This window comes from Myotis brandtii, unplaced genomic scaffold (assembly GCF_000412655.1).
Source record: "Myotis brandtii unplaced genomic scaffold, ASM41265v1 scaffold318, whole genome shotgun sequence".
Taxonomy (NCBI): domain Eukaryota; kingdom Metazoa; phylum Chordata; class Mammalia; order Chiroptera; family Vespertilionidae; genus Myotis; species Myotis brandtii.
Window position 1 is genome coordinate 1,178,290 of NW_005362190.1, and position 16,233 is coordinate 1,194,522.

Genomic DNA, 16,233 nt, shown 5'->3' on the forward strand with positions numbered 1-16,233 from the left:
ATGAAAAAAAAAATAAAGAGAAAACTAAACCATGAGCTTTTTCTTTCCATTGGCATGCTCAGGAACTAACACATGCTAGTGTTCAAATATGTGTTGAATGAGTAAAGGGACAAGTGAATCCATTGTTTTTGCCCTTTTGATATATCTTGGAATCAACGCAAACCAGCCATCTTACTTGTACTATTATCATTTGTCAGCCCATCTTTTTTGATTCTCATGTTTCTGAGACAGTAATTGCAAAGACACAATTCAGCTCTCTCCCCTGGTGTACAGATATTATTTCAGCTCGCCTCCTAGCAGAATGAAAGGGACACTGATTCAGGTAAGCACCTTCTCAGTGCCTCATTTTTCATGGAGTATGTAACCTTGCCCCCAGCCACTGTCTGTTAGGGCATCTGGTTCCACACTTAATTGTTGACACAAAATGCACACGCTGAAAGCATTTGCCTGGAAGTGTGGCATTCAGCATGCTGCTGCCTTTTGGTGTTTATCAAAAGCTCAATTTAGAGAAAAAAATTGTTTTGGAGAGTATATGAAATCTGCCCTTTTCATTCTTACATCCAGATATTCTAACGTTCACTCCTGAATGAAGCTAGACAAGCAGAAAGGTGTGGACTCAGACCGTCTTGGGCCCCTTTTCCTTCCTCTGCGCCCCTCCCCTGGGAAGGCTTTCACTGACTTGCCTATGGTGCGATGCCATCATACAATGTTGAGAAACACAACAAGAGACACTCGGATGGAACCCCAGTATTGACACCAATGAGGTTAGGACACTGTTGCATTACATATTAGGGAGGGTCCCGGAAGGAATATTATTTTTGCCATAATATCAAAATGAGCTGTGCATCTCCTTAGGGGTGGGTATGTCTTTAATCTCATGAACTCCAAATATATAACCAATCAAATGTCCCTTTTTCATTTAGTTTCTAGAACACTTACTGAGCAATTTGAAGCCCATCTGTTACAAGAGTAACAGATTGTATGGCCTGCATTTTTGTTTTGGCTTCATTCCTTGTCCTTTTTATATCTCCACCAGCATTTTTTCCTCTTGTTTCTCACCTATTTCTCTTTATGGTGTTTTTGAATGTGCTTTAAATAATTTATGGACCAAGGAGATGAGGCACAACTTTATTAATTTGTTCAGGTAAATTCACATAAAACTCAACCTTACCACATTTTAAGAGGCATTTTAAATGGGATCCACCTTTCAAAACCTTAGTGAGATGCGGCAACACAGACAAGATGTTCTGAGAGTTTCCCCATAAGTGGCAGCTTACAAGTGCTTCAACCCCTGGGGGTTCAAAAGGCTATGAGTGATCTGTGTTTATAACTGTGCAGAGGGACAACTAATGGCAGGAAGGGACGTCGGGAATGATTACTGGTCCAGAACTAGAAGGATGAGCACCAAAGGCAAATATTGTGTGTTCAACACTTGTTGTCAAAGACCAGCCCTAGAAGGTATGGAAAGACTTCAAAAGTTTGACTAAAGGAATGTTGGCAGCACAGAATGTCACACCAGGCCAAACGGACCCCTTGAGGTTCCCATAACGATTCTGCACAGCCTTGAATCACCACCGTAATTGATTGGGTCATCCAATTATCACCTAATGGATTAGGAAGCTTCACTTTTACCCAGAATGAAGCTAGTTTAAGGTTGAAAATGAAAAATAAAAAGAGATGATATCATATTTTCTTTAAAGAAAAATATGTATAGCCTGCAAAATTTTTAAAGGCTAAAACTTTAAATTCTCTAGGCTGACTATTCGGTGATGGGAGGGTGGAATTTACAACAGTTGTAATTCAATTCTTGCAGTATATGTTGCTAAAATGACATTGCCTGATATTAAAAGTTGTTATATAATAAAAAATCTTCACAGCCAGCATCAGAAATAAAACCCAAGTCCTGAAAATTTCAGATTGCTCCTTCTATCCCAGCCTCATTTCAAATCAAAATATGTATCTCTTTTATTCATAAAATGATACACATACTTATGAATAACAGCCCCAAGCTGGGCATTTTTAAATGAGTTATCTAACCTCCGAAAGCAAATAAGCTCATTTCCTTTCACATCTCTTCACTCCCAGCAATAGCCTGACTGAATTTTAACCCGACTATGATGGGAGGGAGCAGCTATCTGCGCTGGCTGAGTATTGCAGGACTCCATATGCATGTTTCCTTCTTTTCTAAAAGCCTGTCTCTTAATATGATTTTTTATTAATTTCCCCAAGCAGATTCCCACGACCAGACGTGCTTGTCCTGCATCACAAAGGACTGTGTTTTAGTGGTTACTGGTCATTATGTCAGTAAAGAGGGGGGCATCCTCTGTGCGACTCAATGATTTAATAATTATTAATGAGACATTATGCCTTTGTCCGTTTCTGACAGATGATTAAGTGCACTATAAATGTTTAACATTGCTCTCTGAGGTCTGGAAACGGGATGCCAGGTGCCTACTCATGCTTCACACAATTAGAAAAGACAAATTAGATTATGGCACTATGGCAGCATTATTGATTCTTTTTGTAATATTTACAAATTGCAGGTAAAATGTAATATGAGAAAAAGCATGTGTGATGACGGCAGCTCCATTTACTTGAAGGTTTTCCCCTGCACTCATTTGGAAGCAATTTATCTTGTAGGCTGTGGTGTTGAGATAACTCTTGGGTCAACTTCTCAAGCTGTGCTTCCTTCAGGCTCCCGACAGCGGGCGGAGCCTCCTTCTCACCCGGAGACTCACGCCCACTTGTGCCAACACTTGGACACAGGAACTTTGGGCCAGAACCAGTTTGCATGTCAGAATCACCTAGAAATATTTTAGAATACAGGTACCTTGGGCTCCCCCAACCCAATTAAACCAGCATTGCTTAAGATAGTTACCTCATTGCTATTTTATTTTTAACTTCAAATTGTTTCTAAATACAGCCAGAGTTTGAGAACTTCTGATTTATACCATCCACTGTGCCAGATTTAAAACATGCACTCAAGATTATTTTACATATCTCTTATCAAGAGATGGGGATAGGACCCTTCCCTGGAATCTGGGCTTTATGACAAATCGGTGGATAGATTTTAAGGCAAGAGTCATCCTATGCCAGTTTCCAATTCCGGTCCTTAACAACTGGCAGCTTCTACTTCCTTCCTGTCTCTTGACACTTCATTCTTGGAGCCCAGCTACCATGCTATGAGGAAGCCCAAGTAACCCGTATGGAGGCCCATATGGAGGAAACTGAGAATGTGAATGAGCCACCTTGGAATCGGCTCCTGCAGCCCCCAGTAGGCATGCCCTGGCTCTCAGCACATAGAACAGAGATGTGCTGTCCCTGCCAAGCCCTGGCCAGACTTCAGATTCATGGGCAAAATAAATAATCATTGTTATTTTAATCTATTCAATTATGTGGTGGTTTGTTGGGCAATAAATAACTGAAACATCTGCTCACCCAAATGGTGTCATGGAAAGGGATTTACTCTTTTAAAAGTTGAATTACAAGCATTGATGAGCTCAGTGCCTCAAAAAAAATGCGGGGTTTCACCTTCTCTTTGGCCAAGATAATAAAACCTCCCTCCTTTCTTAACACATGATAAGTTCCTCCACAAAGCCTTCCCGGTCTGTGTCAATTTTCTATAACATCTCTAGTCATTTCAAAATTAATTAGTTATTAGTCCTTTGGTCACATAAAATTATAAACTCAAAATATTGAATACCAATTTTCATTTGGAAGCAGCTTGATTTGAAAATAATCATAGGCTTTGAAGAGCCAAATTCTGGAAAAGGGAATAAAGGCTTGAATGGAATTGATAAAAATCAGATTGGATGGGTAAGGCATATAGTGATAGATGAGAAATTACAGTATGAAAGAGGGGAGACCAGGACTGTTCACAGAGTGGGAGCTAAGTGTCAGCAGCCGGCCTTAGAATATGCATGAATCTGCTCAGGCTGCCATAACAGAATACCGCAGGCTGGGGACTTAAAGAGCAAAAACGTATTCTCTCACAGTTCTGACAGCTGGAAGTCCAAGAACAAGGTGCCAAGATTGGTTTCTGGTGAGACCTCTCGTCTTGTAGACAGCTGCCTTCTCACTGAGCCCTTCCCCCTTTGTGAACATGGAGAGAGAGGTCACGGGGTCTCTTCCTCTTGTTGTAAGGACACCGTTTCCATCATGTCAGGCCCCCATTCTCATGACCTCACTTAATCGTAATTACCTCTGTAAAGGCCCTATCTCCAGATATAGTCACATGGCTGCTAAGGCTTTAGCGTACAGATTTTGGGAAGACACAATTTAGTCCATAATGGAATGGAACAGCTTTGGGACAAGTGGAGAAGTTCTAAATGTAATTACACTTTTTCTCCATGCCCCAAGCTGGGTAGTCATTTTGCCATTATTGTTATTAATAGCAATAATAATGATAACCATTTATTGAGCCAATACCTAGAGCCTGAAATTTCACCTGATCACATTTGCTTCTCAAAAGAGTTCTACAAAAATAGGCTATATTATCTTCGTTCTTTGTAGCTAATGAAGCTAAACACAAGAAAGTTCACTAGTTTATCCATGATTTCATAGCTAGTAAATATCAAAACAAGGATTTGAACACAGGTCTGTGAGCTTCATAGACCCTTTTTGCAAGGCAAAAGATAGCTGTTTTGTTTTGTTTTTTCCTCTTATTCTTTTGTCCCTTCACAAATGATTAATAGAGCATCCACTGTGTTAGATCCTAGGTATGCAAAGTCAAGCTGACCCTGGTCAAAGAAAGAATTCTTCTGGCACTTGTTCAAGGGACTATTGCAGTGGCAGTTTTGTAATAGGGAAGAGGATGGGCTCAACTCTAAATACAACAAGGACAAGTGGGGATTTATAGCCAAAGAGCAGGGTGGAGGTCAGTGGATGGAAAATTGCTACAAGGAAACAGTAAGCGGGAGGGGGATTCTTGCTAGACAGACTCAACAGAAGTCTTGCTGAAGGCAAACCGGGGTGATAAGATATTGAGGGGAGGGGCTGAGGAATTTGATTAGATATACAGAATAGGGAGTCTTTACTAAAATGACCCAGCAGGATTCTTGTGTAAACTGGACTAAGTGGGCCAAGGACATGGCCCAAGGTCGGGACCTAGTCAGGAAGAGGGCTCAGGGGAGCCTGGCTGAAGTTATTCCAGCGGATGGTGTCTTTGTCGCTCTGCTTGCAAGGAGCTAACAGCTCAATGGGGAGAGAGAGCAGTCAGCAGCTGCAGTGCAGGGGAGACGTCTGTGGACTTGCCACACGAGTCTTTGTGCCTCTAGATTCTGGTTTTGAAGGGGGCAGGGAAAAGTGCAGGAGGAGCGGTGGGCACCGTGGTGGAAGCCCAGGCAGGAAAGCCACGGCCTGCCTTAAGACAGTGCTCCCCAGGGTGCCGAGGGCTCTGAGAGTGAGCCGGCCATTCATCAGGCTCCGCTTACTTTTGGCATCAACAACTTCAAAAAATCAATTGGGTCCCGGCCCCCCACAGTCGAGTAGGCTATCCCTAGAGACCTCTGACACAGGTGTCCTCAAAGCAAATCAAACAGTCATTTCTTTGCAACGCAGTCCTCATTTTTTCTTCCCATCCATTTCCTTGGCTCCACTAACCCAATTCCTGATTTGTGCTCAGCCAACTCTAAAACACATTATGTTACTGGAACATCCTTGCTTCTTGCTTCAGTTTTAATTTTTAAAGCTACAAATAAACAATCTGCCTTTCAATTGATTGGGAGGCTTCTAGAACTCGTGCGGAATTGATGGCCTGGTTTATCCCAGCTCCCCTCGCAGACCTGGATGTACTGCCCGGCTGATTGGAAATGGCCCGATTGATTCTGAAATTGCTCCCGGAGAGTGGAGGCCCATGGACGTTTCCCGGGATGGTTTAAGCACTGACCAGCATTGCCAAAAGGAGGCTGCTGACCAAGGGAGGCGCCCTGGGAGGCTTCCGCTGTCCGCACTTGTCCCTCTCTGCTCTGCCCCCCGCCAGCCCTGCGCGCTCATATCTCTGTCCTCTGCCCCAGAGCCTTCACCTCCACCTCCAACCTGCCAGGCAGCCAGGGCACAGAAACGATTGTGCTTTAAAAAAATAAATAAAAATTCATATTTGAAACTGCTTTTTGCCCTACCGTTTCCAAAACATAGCCCTGTTGGAAATACTTCAATGTTCTGCATAAAAACAAGGAAATTGTAATAATTTGTCACAAACATTTTTCAGAAAAGAATGTAAAACGCTGGCATAATTACATAGTCTTTAGCTCATGGAGTTTTATTTCTATTACATAGTTATAGTCTGCCTCTTCTTTTATTCTTGTTGGCTAGAACAGCTTGTTTGAAAACCTTTTAAGTTCTGTTTTTAAATTCACAAAACCTATATCCTGACAAACTAGTATTTTCAAACTCCAAGCAATTTCCAGAAGACAGTTGACATCAGAGCAGCCCAGTGGTGTGTGCCCTGGGAGATACAGGACTCAGCCATCTGGGGACATCGGGCAAAATTCAGCGAAGGAGGGGCCTGTGGGGACCTAAACATAGAAGAGCCACGTGGGAGACAGTCCATTGTGGGTGAACCTCTTTCCTGATGAACAACAAAAACGTCCCGGGGTTCACCCTGGCAAACAGGGTACAAATGTCTGAAATCCTCTCCTTTCCACCGATTAGTGGATCAGGAAGTGAGTTTTCTTCTCAAGACAGAGGACTGAGCAGAAAGGAGACAGTTGCATAGTCAAATTGCTGAATTCTTTTAACTACGTAGCATTTGCCAATGGAACGTGTGTGTTTTGATGTTCTCCATGGCATAAATAAACCATGTTTGCCTAGTTCTGTTCTTCTATATTAGAATAGATAGAATAGGGGGGGAGGGTCACAACTTCAGTGACCACATAGCCGGGCACGGCCTAGGAAGAGTGGGCAGCAGGGACTGCAGAGTGAAGCTCCGTAATGACACTGGGGGATACAGGCTGAGGGTGGAAGTCCAACAGAACACACCTGGGAGCCGGGTCTGGCCCTCAGTCAGCCAGGTTAGACTGCGGTAATTACTTTTGTGCGTCAATCTGGCTGGGCCACAGGGCATTGGGTCAAACATCATTCAGGGGGGTGGTCCTGGAGGAGAGGCATCTGAATCAGTGGGCTGCGGAAAGCAGGTTGTCCTCCCGAGTGTGGGTGGCCTCCTCCTCTGTTGAAGGCCTGCGGGGAACGGGACGCTGTGGAAGGGAGAGTTTGCTCTCTGCTGTCTTTGAGCTGGGACACCAGTTTCCTCCTGCCTTTGGACTTGGACCGATTGGAACTTGCACTATCGGCTCTCCTGCATCTCCTGCTTGCTGACTGCAGGTCTTGGGACTTGTCAGTTTCCATAATCATGTCAGCCAACTCCTTTGAATATATCTCTTTCTATAAGATAGTTAGATAAGATCTCCTATTGGTTCTGTCTCTCTGGATAACCCTGACTAAAGCACTTGGTGATCCCAGGGTACATAAATCAGGACCCACCAGGACAAAGGAGTTGCAGGAAAGAAAGACAGACAGACACAGAGAGATGGAGACAGACCGAAAAAGATGCAGACAGTCAGGTACAGAGCAGAGAGACACACAGAGGCAGATAGAAAGAAACAGAATAAACAGAAACAGGACAGAAAGAGAGCAGACAGGTAGGCACACCAACATACATACAAACAGAGGCACAAGCACAAAGGGAGGAAAATGGTGGGAAAGGGAGAAAAGCCTAGTATCTCCTAATGCACTTCTATGGTTTGCTCGTGGAGCTTTAATTCTCACTTTCAGGAGGCACCTCTGAAGGAGAAACATGCCCCTCAGATGTTCACCACACCTCTGCCTGGTCAGAACCCGCTGTCAGTACCTGTCCACAACCTACTGAGCACAGTGCCCAGGGGAAAGGCTCTGCTCCAACACTTTACAGACACTCAGATGCCAACCTGCGACCACACCCCAAGCCTGACACCTGCTCTCCCCTCATCTCAACACAGCTGCCCACTAGTAGCCTCAGACCTGACCCCACCTGAACCAGTTGAATCCGAATCTCTGGGGCTGGAGCATTGCAAATTTTTGCAAGCTCTTCAGGGGAACCAGGAAACAAAGAGATGTTGCCATATGCCTGGGTTGCAGACTTTAAGGCTGAAAGCAATGCAAACGGCCAGGTTCAGTGACATCTGTCACCTGGACACATGACAGTTATCACTTACAACCCTGGAGGTCTACTTCCTGTGCCACTTTCAAAGCTCCGCAGAGCATGGACTGACCTCCCACACTAGCACGTTGTCTCCCTTTGGTGCCAGGCTAAGGGCTCCCCAGATGTTGACTCATTTAACCTCACAACACACCGTGTCATGCAGACACTATGTCCACTTTTCCAGGTGATGAAATTAAGGCCAGAGAGATTACACAGTTTGCCAGGATCAAATAGCCAGTAGGTGGCAGAGGCAAGATCTGTACCCGGATCTTCCACACAGAAGACACACTGAGGGAGGCTCTGGGGTTGGCCCCTTCCCGCTCCAGGCTGTCGCCCACACAGATGGTTCTGAAATGAAAACCAGCGTTGCCCCTGAGTGGGGCACAGGCCACACGCGGGAAGGCGCCCAGGCCTCCATCTGGGTGATTTTGTTCTGGCCACACCAACTGTACAATACAAGTCCCTTCCTTCAGCCTGGTCTGAGAAAAGACAGCACCGGCCCACCCAAAGCAAGAGAGGGCGAGAGCTTGAGCTTCCTTGGTGAGTTTAATTAAGCTCACCAGAGAAGCAGATCACAGGGGATTCTGCAGAATTTTCTCTGGTTTTATTTATATTATTCTTCATTCCAATTTAACAAAAATATTTTCCTCAGACCTACTCCACCAGCTCAGGGCTCTCTCCATCTATTAGGAAACAGTGCCATCTACCGATGCAGCATCACACCGTTCTTGAAACCATGAACGAAGTTCCTGTTGCTTATGCCTTCGTTGTGACCACTTCCCAGCACATGGCCTCCTTTCCAGATGTCTGTTCTGCACTTAAAACCATACATATTATGTCCTTTTATAGCCACAAATGACAAATTGGTTTGAAGTTACTCTAAGATTTTGAAACATGAGTTTTGATGCAGTGGGGCAGCCAGGTGGCAGGAGCTTAGGTGTGGAGCCAAGAGGCCAAGGGCCCCGCACAGGAGTGACCACACCTGTTTACCTGAGCCCTCTGGGAAGCTACACAGCCAACCCAGAGGGTATGAATCTTAGAAATCAATGTGAAAATAGATGTGTATGACTACCACATTGAAAATGACTTCTCTTATTAAAAGAATTCAGAGAATATCTAAGTAAATGTTAGGCTATTCTATGGGTTGGGGTTCATATTCACAATGGAGGTAAAATCTCTCCCAAAGGTGTAAAAATTGGTTCCTGGGGGAAGAAAAAAATGTACTGTTTTTATATGTAAGGCACAGATATACAGTATATTTGTGACATTAAAACTTCATGGGTATTGTAGGTAATGAGGAGGGAAAGTCTTAAAAAATATTCTTTAGGGGGAATATCAGGAGGGAAAAGGTTGAGAAGTGATGGATTAGGATATTCAAAATTGTAAATATGCCCCAAACCGACTTTTAGATTCAATGCACTTCTAAACTCCAATAGGATGCATGTGTCTGTGCAAGTGTGTGTGTGTGTGTGTGTGTGTGTGTGTGTGTGTGTGTGTGTGTAAATTGACAACTGGTCATAAATGTAGACTGAAGGAAAGGGAAAGATGGGAGGTTGCTCTACGATATCTCAAGACTTCTGACAGTGACGCAGTAATGAAGACTGCGGTGCTGGCCCAGGTAGACAAAGAGGCCCGTGGGATGGACTGGAGAGCCCAGAAACAGGTTCGTGCGCATCTGGACACCTGGTTTTCAGAACAGTGGAGAGAAGACAGTCTTTTCAACACATGGTGCTGGATTTCCACATGAGAGAAATGAAAGCTGGCCCTCACCCCATAACCTCTGCGGGACTATACATCAATGTGAAAGGCAAACAAAGCTTCTGGTCAGTGGCCTTCCGTGTCGTCCCCAGACCAGCAGTGTCAGCAGCACCGGGGAGCTTGTTAGAAATGCACGTTCTCCACCCTCACCTGACCTGCTGAGTCAGAAAGCCTGGCAGTGGGCCCAGCAGTCTGCTCTGACCAGCCGCCAGGTGAGTCTGCTGAGAGATGCTAACTTAGGGCAATATTTGCATGACTGAGCTAAAACAAGGCTTCCTAAACAAAATGTAGCCATAAGCGACAAGATGGGTAAGCAAAACTGTAGAATTTCTGCTCATCAAATAAGGCCATGAGGAAAGCAGGAAGGCAAACCACACAGTAGAAAAAGAACTTGCAACACATAACTGACAAAGGATCACATCCAGAATCTATAAAGAACTCTTCCTGTCAATGAGAAAAAGGCAGCCCTAGCTGGTTTGGCTCAGTGGATAGAGTATTGGCCTGTGGACTGAAGGGTCCCGGGTTTGATTCCAGTCAAGGGCATATGCCCAGATTGCAGGCTCGATCTCCAGTAGGGGGAGTGCAGGAGGGAGCCGATCAATGATTATCTCTCATTCATTTTCTCTCTCTCTCTCTCTCTCTCTCTCTCTTCCTCCCTCTCTGAAGAAAGCAAAAATATTTTTTTAAAAAAGAAAAAGACAAAAGAAGAATGGGCAAAACACCATTCTTAGATGCTATCCAAATGGCCAATCAACATGATGAAGTACCCCATGTCTTCAGAAATTAGAGAAATATAAATTACATTATGACACAGTATAATTATAGACCCATCAGAATAGCTCAAATGAAAAAGACCAGCACCATCCAAGTATTGGTAAGACAATAGAACAGGAGTTAGCAAACTTTTCCTGTAAAGGGATAGATTGTAAAAAATTTTTTTAATGTATTGATTTTTTTCAGAGAAAAAGGAAGGGAGAGAGAGAGATGTTGTTCCCTTTATGCATTCAGTGGTTGATTCTTGTATGTGCCCTGACTGGGAAACGAACTCAAAACCTTGGAATATCATGAAAATGCTCTAACCAACTGAGCTATCTGGCCAGAGGCCAGACAGTAAATTCTTGGCTTTGTAGTCAAGAGACAAAACCAAAGATATTATGTATGCAGGAACTTTTTTAACAAGAGAAAACTCTTGTTCTTCTCCCCAACCCCCCCATACCCCACCCTGCCATGTTTAACTGAAGTGGACTGTACTAGGTGGTAGGCAGCCTTTGCCCCCCAGTGTGGTTGGCTAGCGACAGGTCTAAGGGGCCTGGTGGGCAGGGAGCTGGAGGCCACCATGGTCAGTTCTCCTCTTCACCACAGGGACAATCAGATCCCAACTCCCCCTTCTCTCCTCCTGGGGAGCCCAGTTCAGGCTGGACAAAGGAGAGGCTGACCGAGATTTCATCTCTTGGTGCCCCAGCAGCTGGCAGCAGAAGTGTCCCCATGGTGAAATGGTGACCAGCACAGGCCCTGGGCAGCAGAGGTGTGGCTGCTGGCAAGGGAGTAACAATAGTGGAGGGGGGCAGTATAGCTCAGTCTACGCCGCTCCACACTTGACCATAGTTTGTTCACTCTTGGTCACTGCAGATAAAAATATCAGTACTACTTTGGAAAACTGTTGGCATTATCTATGAAAATGCAAGTACAAAGCGGACTCAGCAATCTTCCTCCTAAATATATGCCCAACAGACATGCATACAAGTGTGCACCCAGACACATGCACAAGAATGCTCATTCATAAGAGCAGAACATGAAAATGACCATGACCATGGACACAGGCAATAGTGTGGTGAAGGCCTGGGGCAGGGGACGGGTATGTGCTAGAAGGGCTCAATGGGGAAAAGAGGAGACATCTGTAATACTTTCAACAATAAAGATAAATTAAAAGAAAAGAAAATGGCCATCAAATGCCCACCAGCATTAGGATGGAAAAGTGAATTCACATAATGAAATTCTTTACAGTAATGAACAATTTATCCCTTCCTGCATCTGATGAAGAGAATGCTGGGGGGGGGGGTTACTGTATGATTCATTAATGTATGTATGTTTGCAGATAAAACTGTAAGAAAAGCAAGGAATGTAATAGCATAAAAGTCAGGATAGGAGCAAGAGGGTAGGGAGGCTATTTGGGAGCAGACACTAGGATGCTCCTGAAATGCTGGCAATATCGTACTTCTAGTCCTGGGTGGGAGTAACACTGGGTTTGTATCGTAATAAGCCAGGGGTTGGCAAACAACAACTTTGGCCCAAACTTAACCACCAGTTTTTGTAAATTGAAACACAGCCCCACATTAGTTTACATATTGTCTGTGTCTGCCTTTACAGTAACAACAGCAGTCTTGAGTAGTGACAGAGACCAGATAGCCCACAAAGCCTAATCTGTTTACCATCTGGCCTTCTACACAAAAAGTTTGCCAATCCCTTTATTAAATCATTGAGTGGTATATTTCTATTTTATAAATGTGCATATATACATTCACATATACATATATACATATATGCATGTACATATACCTACATTTCTATTTGGTATCTATTTATAAATATGTTGTATTTGCATACATGCATGTGGTATTTTACAGTTTCAAATATATGGACAACTAGATTCCATGTTTAGCTCTGCCTCCTTCTTGGCAATAGACATTTAATGCACAAAATAGCAAATCAATGGCCTTTAAGAAAATAAGCACCTTTTCTTTAATTAAGTATATTAATTATATAGACAAAATAAACTACACTTACCTTCAGAGCTGATTTTTGTCTCAATTTCCACATCTTCAAGAGAATGGACAATCGACTTTCACTCTACATACTTTGATGATAGATTTCTTAGAGATGTTTTAAAGACTGCAGAATGACATTTGAGGGCACTTCTGACAAGTGCCTTGCCAAATGTTGTCACTTCTCTGTTTGAGTTGCTCTTGGAAAATTGAACCCAGGTACCTATAAACACAGAAAAATTCAACACAGAAGAATTTTCAGTCTTGCCTTGTTCACATGAATAAGGCACATTCAGCCACACCTTACTTATTCAGTGATGTGGGGGAAGGCAGCTTTTCTAATATATTGAGTTTCTCTCTCTGCATTTAGTAATGCATTGATTCAACAAATACTATTTACCTAGAGCTTACCATACCAAACTTTTATTTTCACCATTTTAATGCAAATATTTCTGTAATGTTTTATGTCTTCTCTGTCTTTTATACAAAGAATGCTGAGCATAATTTAATCTTTCTTTATGACTCAGCCCATTGTGGAACCAAACTATAAATTGTTGGCTTTCAAATACACATTTTAACTGAGAAGCCCTTTTATAGAATTCTAACACACAAAATAGATAAAAAGAAGAGAGAGCTGAAGGTGCAGCATAGGCCCACCTGCTTGGTATCCCTTGAACACAAAACCCTAAAACTCCAGGAATCATCATTAGAAACCACTGGTGCCATACAGTGTCACTCTCAAGGGCTGCTGGGAGAGAAAAGACTGTTCCTATACTCTGTGATCTTAAACTATGGTACAAAATTACTGTCATTTTTAGAATGTAAAGTGTTTTATGGTGTCCGTCTCAATGTCAGCCATCACTTCCTGCTGCCTATCAGTGTGGCTCCCTGTGTCTGCTCTCTCCTTCACCCACCCAGCCTCAACATCTGGGGTTCCTATAGACTAGAAATCCATCATCAGTCTTCATAAGAATGTGAGTAAATCGAGTCCAGAGATCTAAAGGGCTCAGAGACTCTTTCTTGAATAAATGGGCTTCATATTCTAGACCATGGGTGATCCATTTTGACAAACATATTTTTCTGTCTAATTTCAAAATTGCCAAATGTCTAATAGAGGCAAAATGACCTCTAATAAGTAAGAAAATTCTCTACCATCAACATGAGAATGAATTAGCATTGTAAATAGTGACTCTCTTTCTCAATTGAGGAAATATTTCTAGAATCTCTCAGTCTAAGAACCATTACCTACTAGTAACTTTCAAATGCAAATATTTGGATTGACTCCTACACCTTTAAATGGACTGTCATGAAGCATATCCATAAGCACTGGTGAAGAAAATATGCTTCACCCCACACACATACATGAACACAAAATCAGTGTTCTTCACAGTCTTGGAGTTCACTGAGTGGAAGCAGTGGTCTCCAGAAATAAACTGTTAAATCCATTCTAAGATGAAATGCTGACCCATGGCATTTTAGAGCCCTGCTAGCAGCAGCCATTTTATCAAATTGACATTTGCTGGTATTATGAGAACATTGGGTAAAAGAAAGCACTGAGTGCATTTATTAGAGAAAAATCTAAGACATGTGCCTAGGCATAGTGCAAGCAAACTATGGACTCAGTTATATTGAATGACTAGTTATAGAAACAAAGTCAGTTCAGTAACTTAATCCTGACTAGATATTTCCACAGTGGCCATACACAGTCTTCAAATTAAACTTCAAGTTTATTTCACATTACAAAAACATTTATCTATAAAGAAACTGTGAGGGTCTTAAAAAGGATAAACAAGATTGATGAACCTCTAGCCAGACTTCAGAGGAAACAAAAGAGAGGACTCAAATAAACAAAATCAGAAAAAAAAAAGGTGAAGTAACAACTGACCCAAGAGAAATACAAAGGATCACTTTTTAAAAAATACTATGAAGGACTTTATTCCAACAAACAGAACAACCTGGACGAAATGGACATATTCCTGGAAAAATACAACCTTTCAAAACTCAATCAGGAAGAATCAGAAAACCTGAATAGGCTGATAACTACTGATGAAATTGAAGCATTAATTTAAAAGAAAACAAAAAAACTCCCAGCAAACAAAGCCCTAGTTTAGATGGATTCACAGGGAAGTTTTACCAAATATTCAAAGAAGAACTAACTCCTATTCTCCTCAAACTATCCCAAAAAATTCAAGAGAAATGAACACTTCCAAACTCTTTCTATGAATCCAGCATTACCCTAATTCCAAAACCAGATCAAGACACGACAAAGAGGAGACAACCAAGATGGCGGCATAGGTAAACACCTGAACTTGCTGACGCACACAGCCACATTAAAGCTACAACTAAAAGACAAAACGAATATCATCTAGAACCACGGGAAGGTTGGCTGAGTGGAAATTCTACAACTAGAAGTAAAAAGAAAAGCACATGGAGTCCGGTAGGAGGTGCAGAGGTGTGGAAGTGCAGAGGCACGGAGGCGCGCGCGAAAGGGGCTGGCAGCTGGGTACACTGTTGTCTTTTTCGATCAGGAGGGAGATACAAGCTCCAGACTGCTCTGAAATCCAGTCCCGGGTGAGAATCTGGGGACCCAGACTCATACAGGGAGAAACTGGACTGTCTGGCATTGGGCTAGAATGTGAGGGCAGCTTTCTCACAGAGGTGCTTGCAGTGACCATTGTTCCTGCACGGGGCCTTGGGACACAGAGACTCCAGGACCTCTCTGAGGCAGAGCAGACTGGTAGCCATTGCGGTTTGCTCCACCCTGGTGATTCCCTGAGACTCCGCCCCAGTCAATTTACAACCCCACCCAAGCTGTGAGCAGAAGCTTTTGCATACAAATGGCCTGGCCTTTCTCTGCCTAAAAACCTGTCAAACTGCAGCTGGGTCAGAGAACCCCAGAGCTTCCAAAAGAAGGCCTAAGGCTCGTCAGCAGCCTGCATTGCTTCACAGCTGCACCTCATCTGGGCACCTCCAAACCCCAAACAAAGAGGAGGAATCTGCAGATCTCTCTGTTGCTCCTGGTAGGTGGCCTCAGGCAATGGCTGACTTTGCACCTCCTTGGAGATCCAAGAGCCGGTGTACCCAGGGGTCAGAGTGAGACCACACCAGATTACAACTCTTCAGATCCATAAGAGACACACTCAGGGGGCAGACTCAGTGAATGCCAAAGTCCCACTGAAGCAAGTCCTGCCCCATAAGGGTGTCTCCAGCACAGAAGTTCTCCCATTGAAGACACAACTGGTCCTCACAGTCAATTGGCCTGGAGGTCAATTCCTCCCAGTGATACCTACAACAATCAAGGCTTAACTACAACAAAACTGTGCACACAGCCCACAAAGGGGTGCACCAAGAGTGTCCACCACAGGTAATTAGGGAGGCTGAGCCACTGGGCCCTAATAGGACACCTACCACACAAAGCCACTCTATCAATACAGGGAAGCAGCCAAAATGTGAAGACAAAGAAACAGGTCACAAATGAAAGAAATGGAGGAAAGCAAACTACTGGATATAGAGTTCAAAACCACGGTTATAAGGTTA

At 43.5% G+C, this 16,233-nt stretch overlaps 1 protein-coding gene across 1 annotated transcript in view; it reads left to right on the plus strand.

The window, feature by feature from the left end:
- The first annotated feature begins 10,239 nt into the window (after positions 1-10,239).
- LOC102247271 (ATP-dependent RNA helicase DDX18) overlaps positions 10,240-16,233 on the plus strand; it is a 46,155-nt gene continuing 40,161 nt past the window's right edge. The window contains exon 1 of the mRNA XM_014543049.1: positions 10,240-10,243. Coding sequence (XP_014398535.1) covers positions 10,240-10,243 — 4 coding nt within the window. The remainder of the gene's footprint in view (positions 10,244-16,233) is intronic.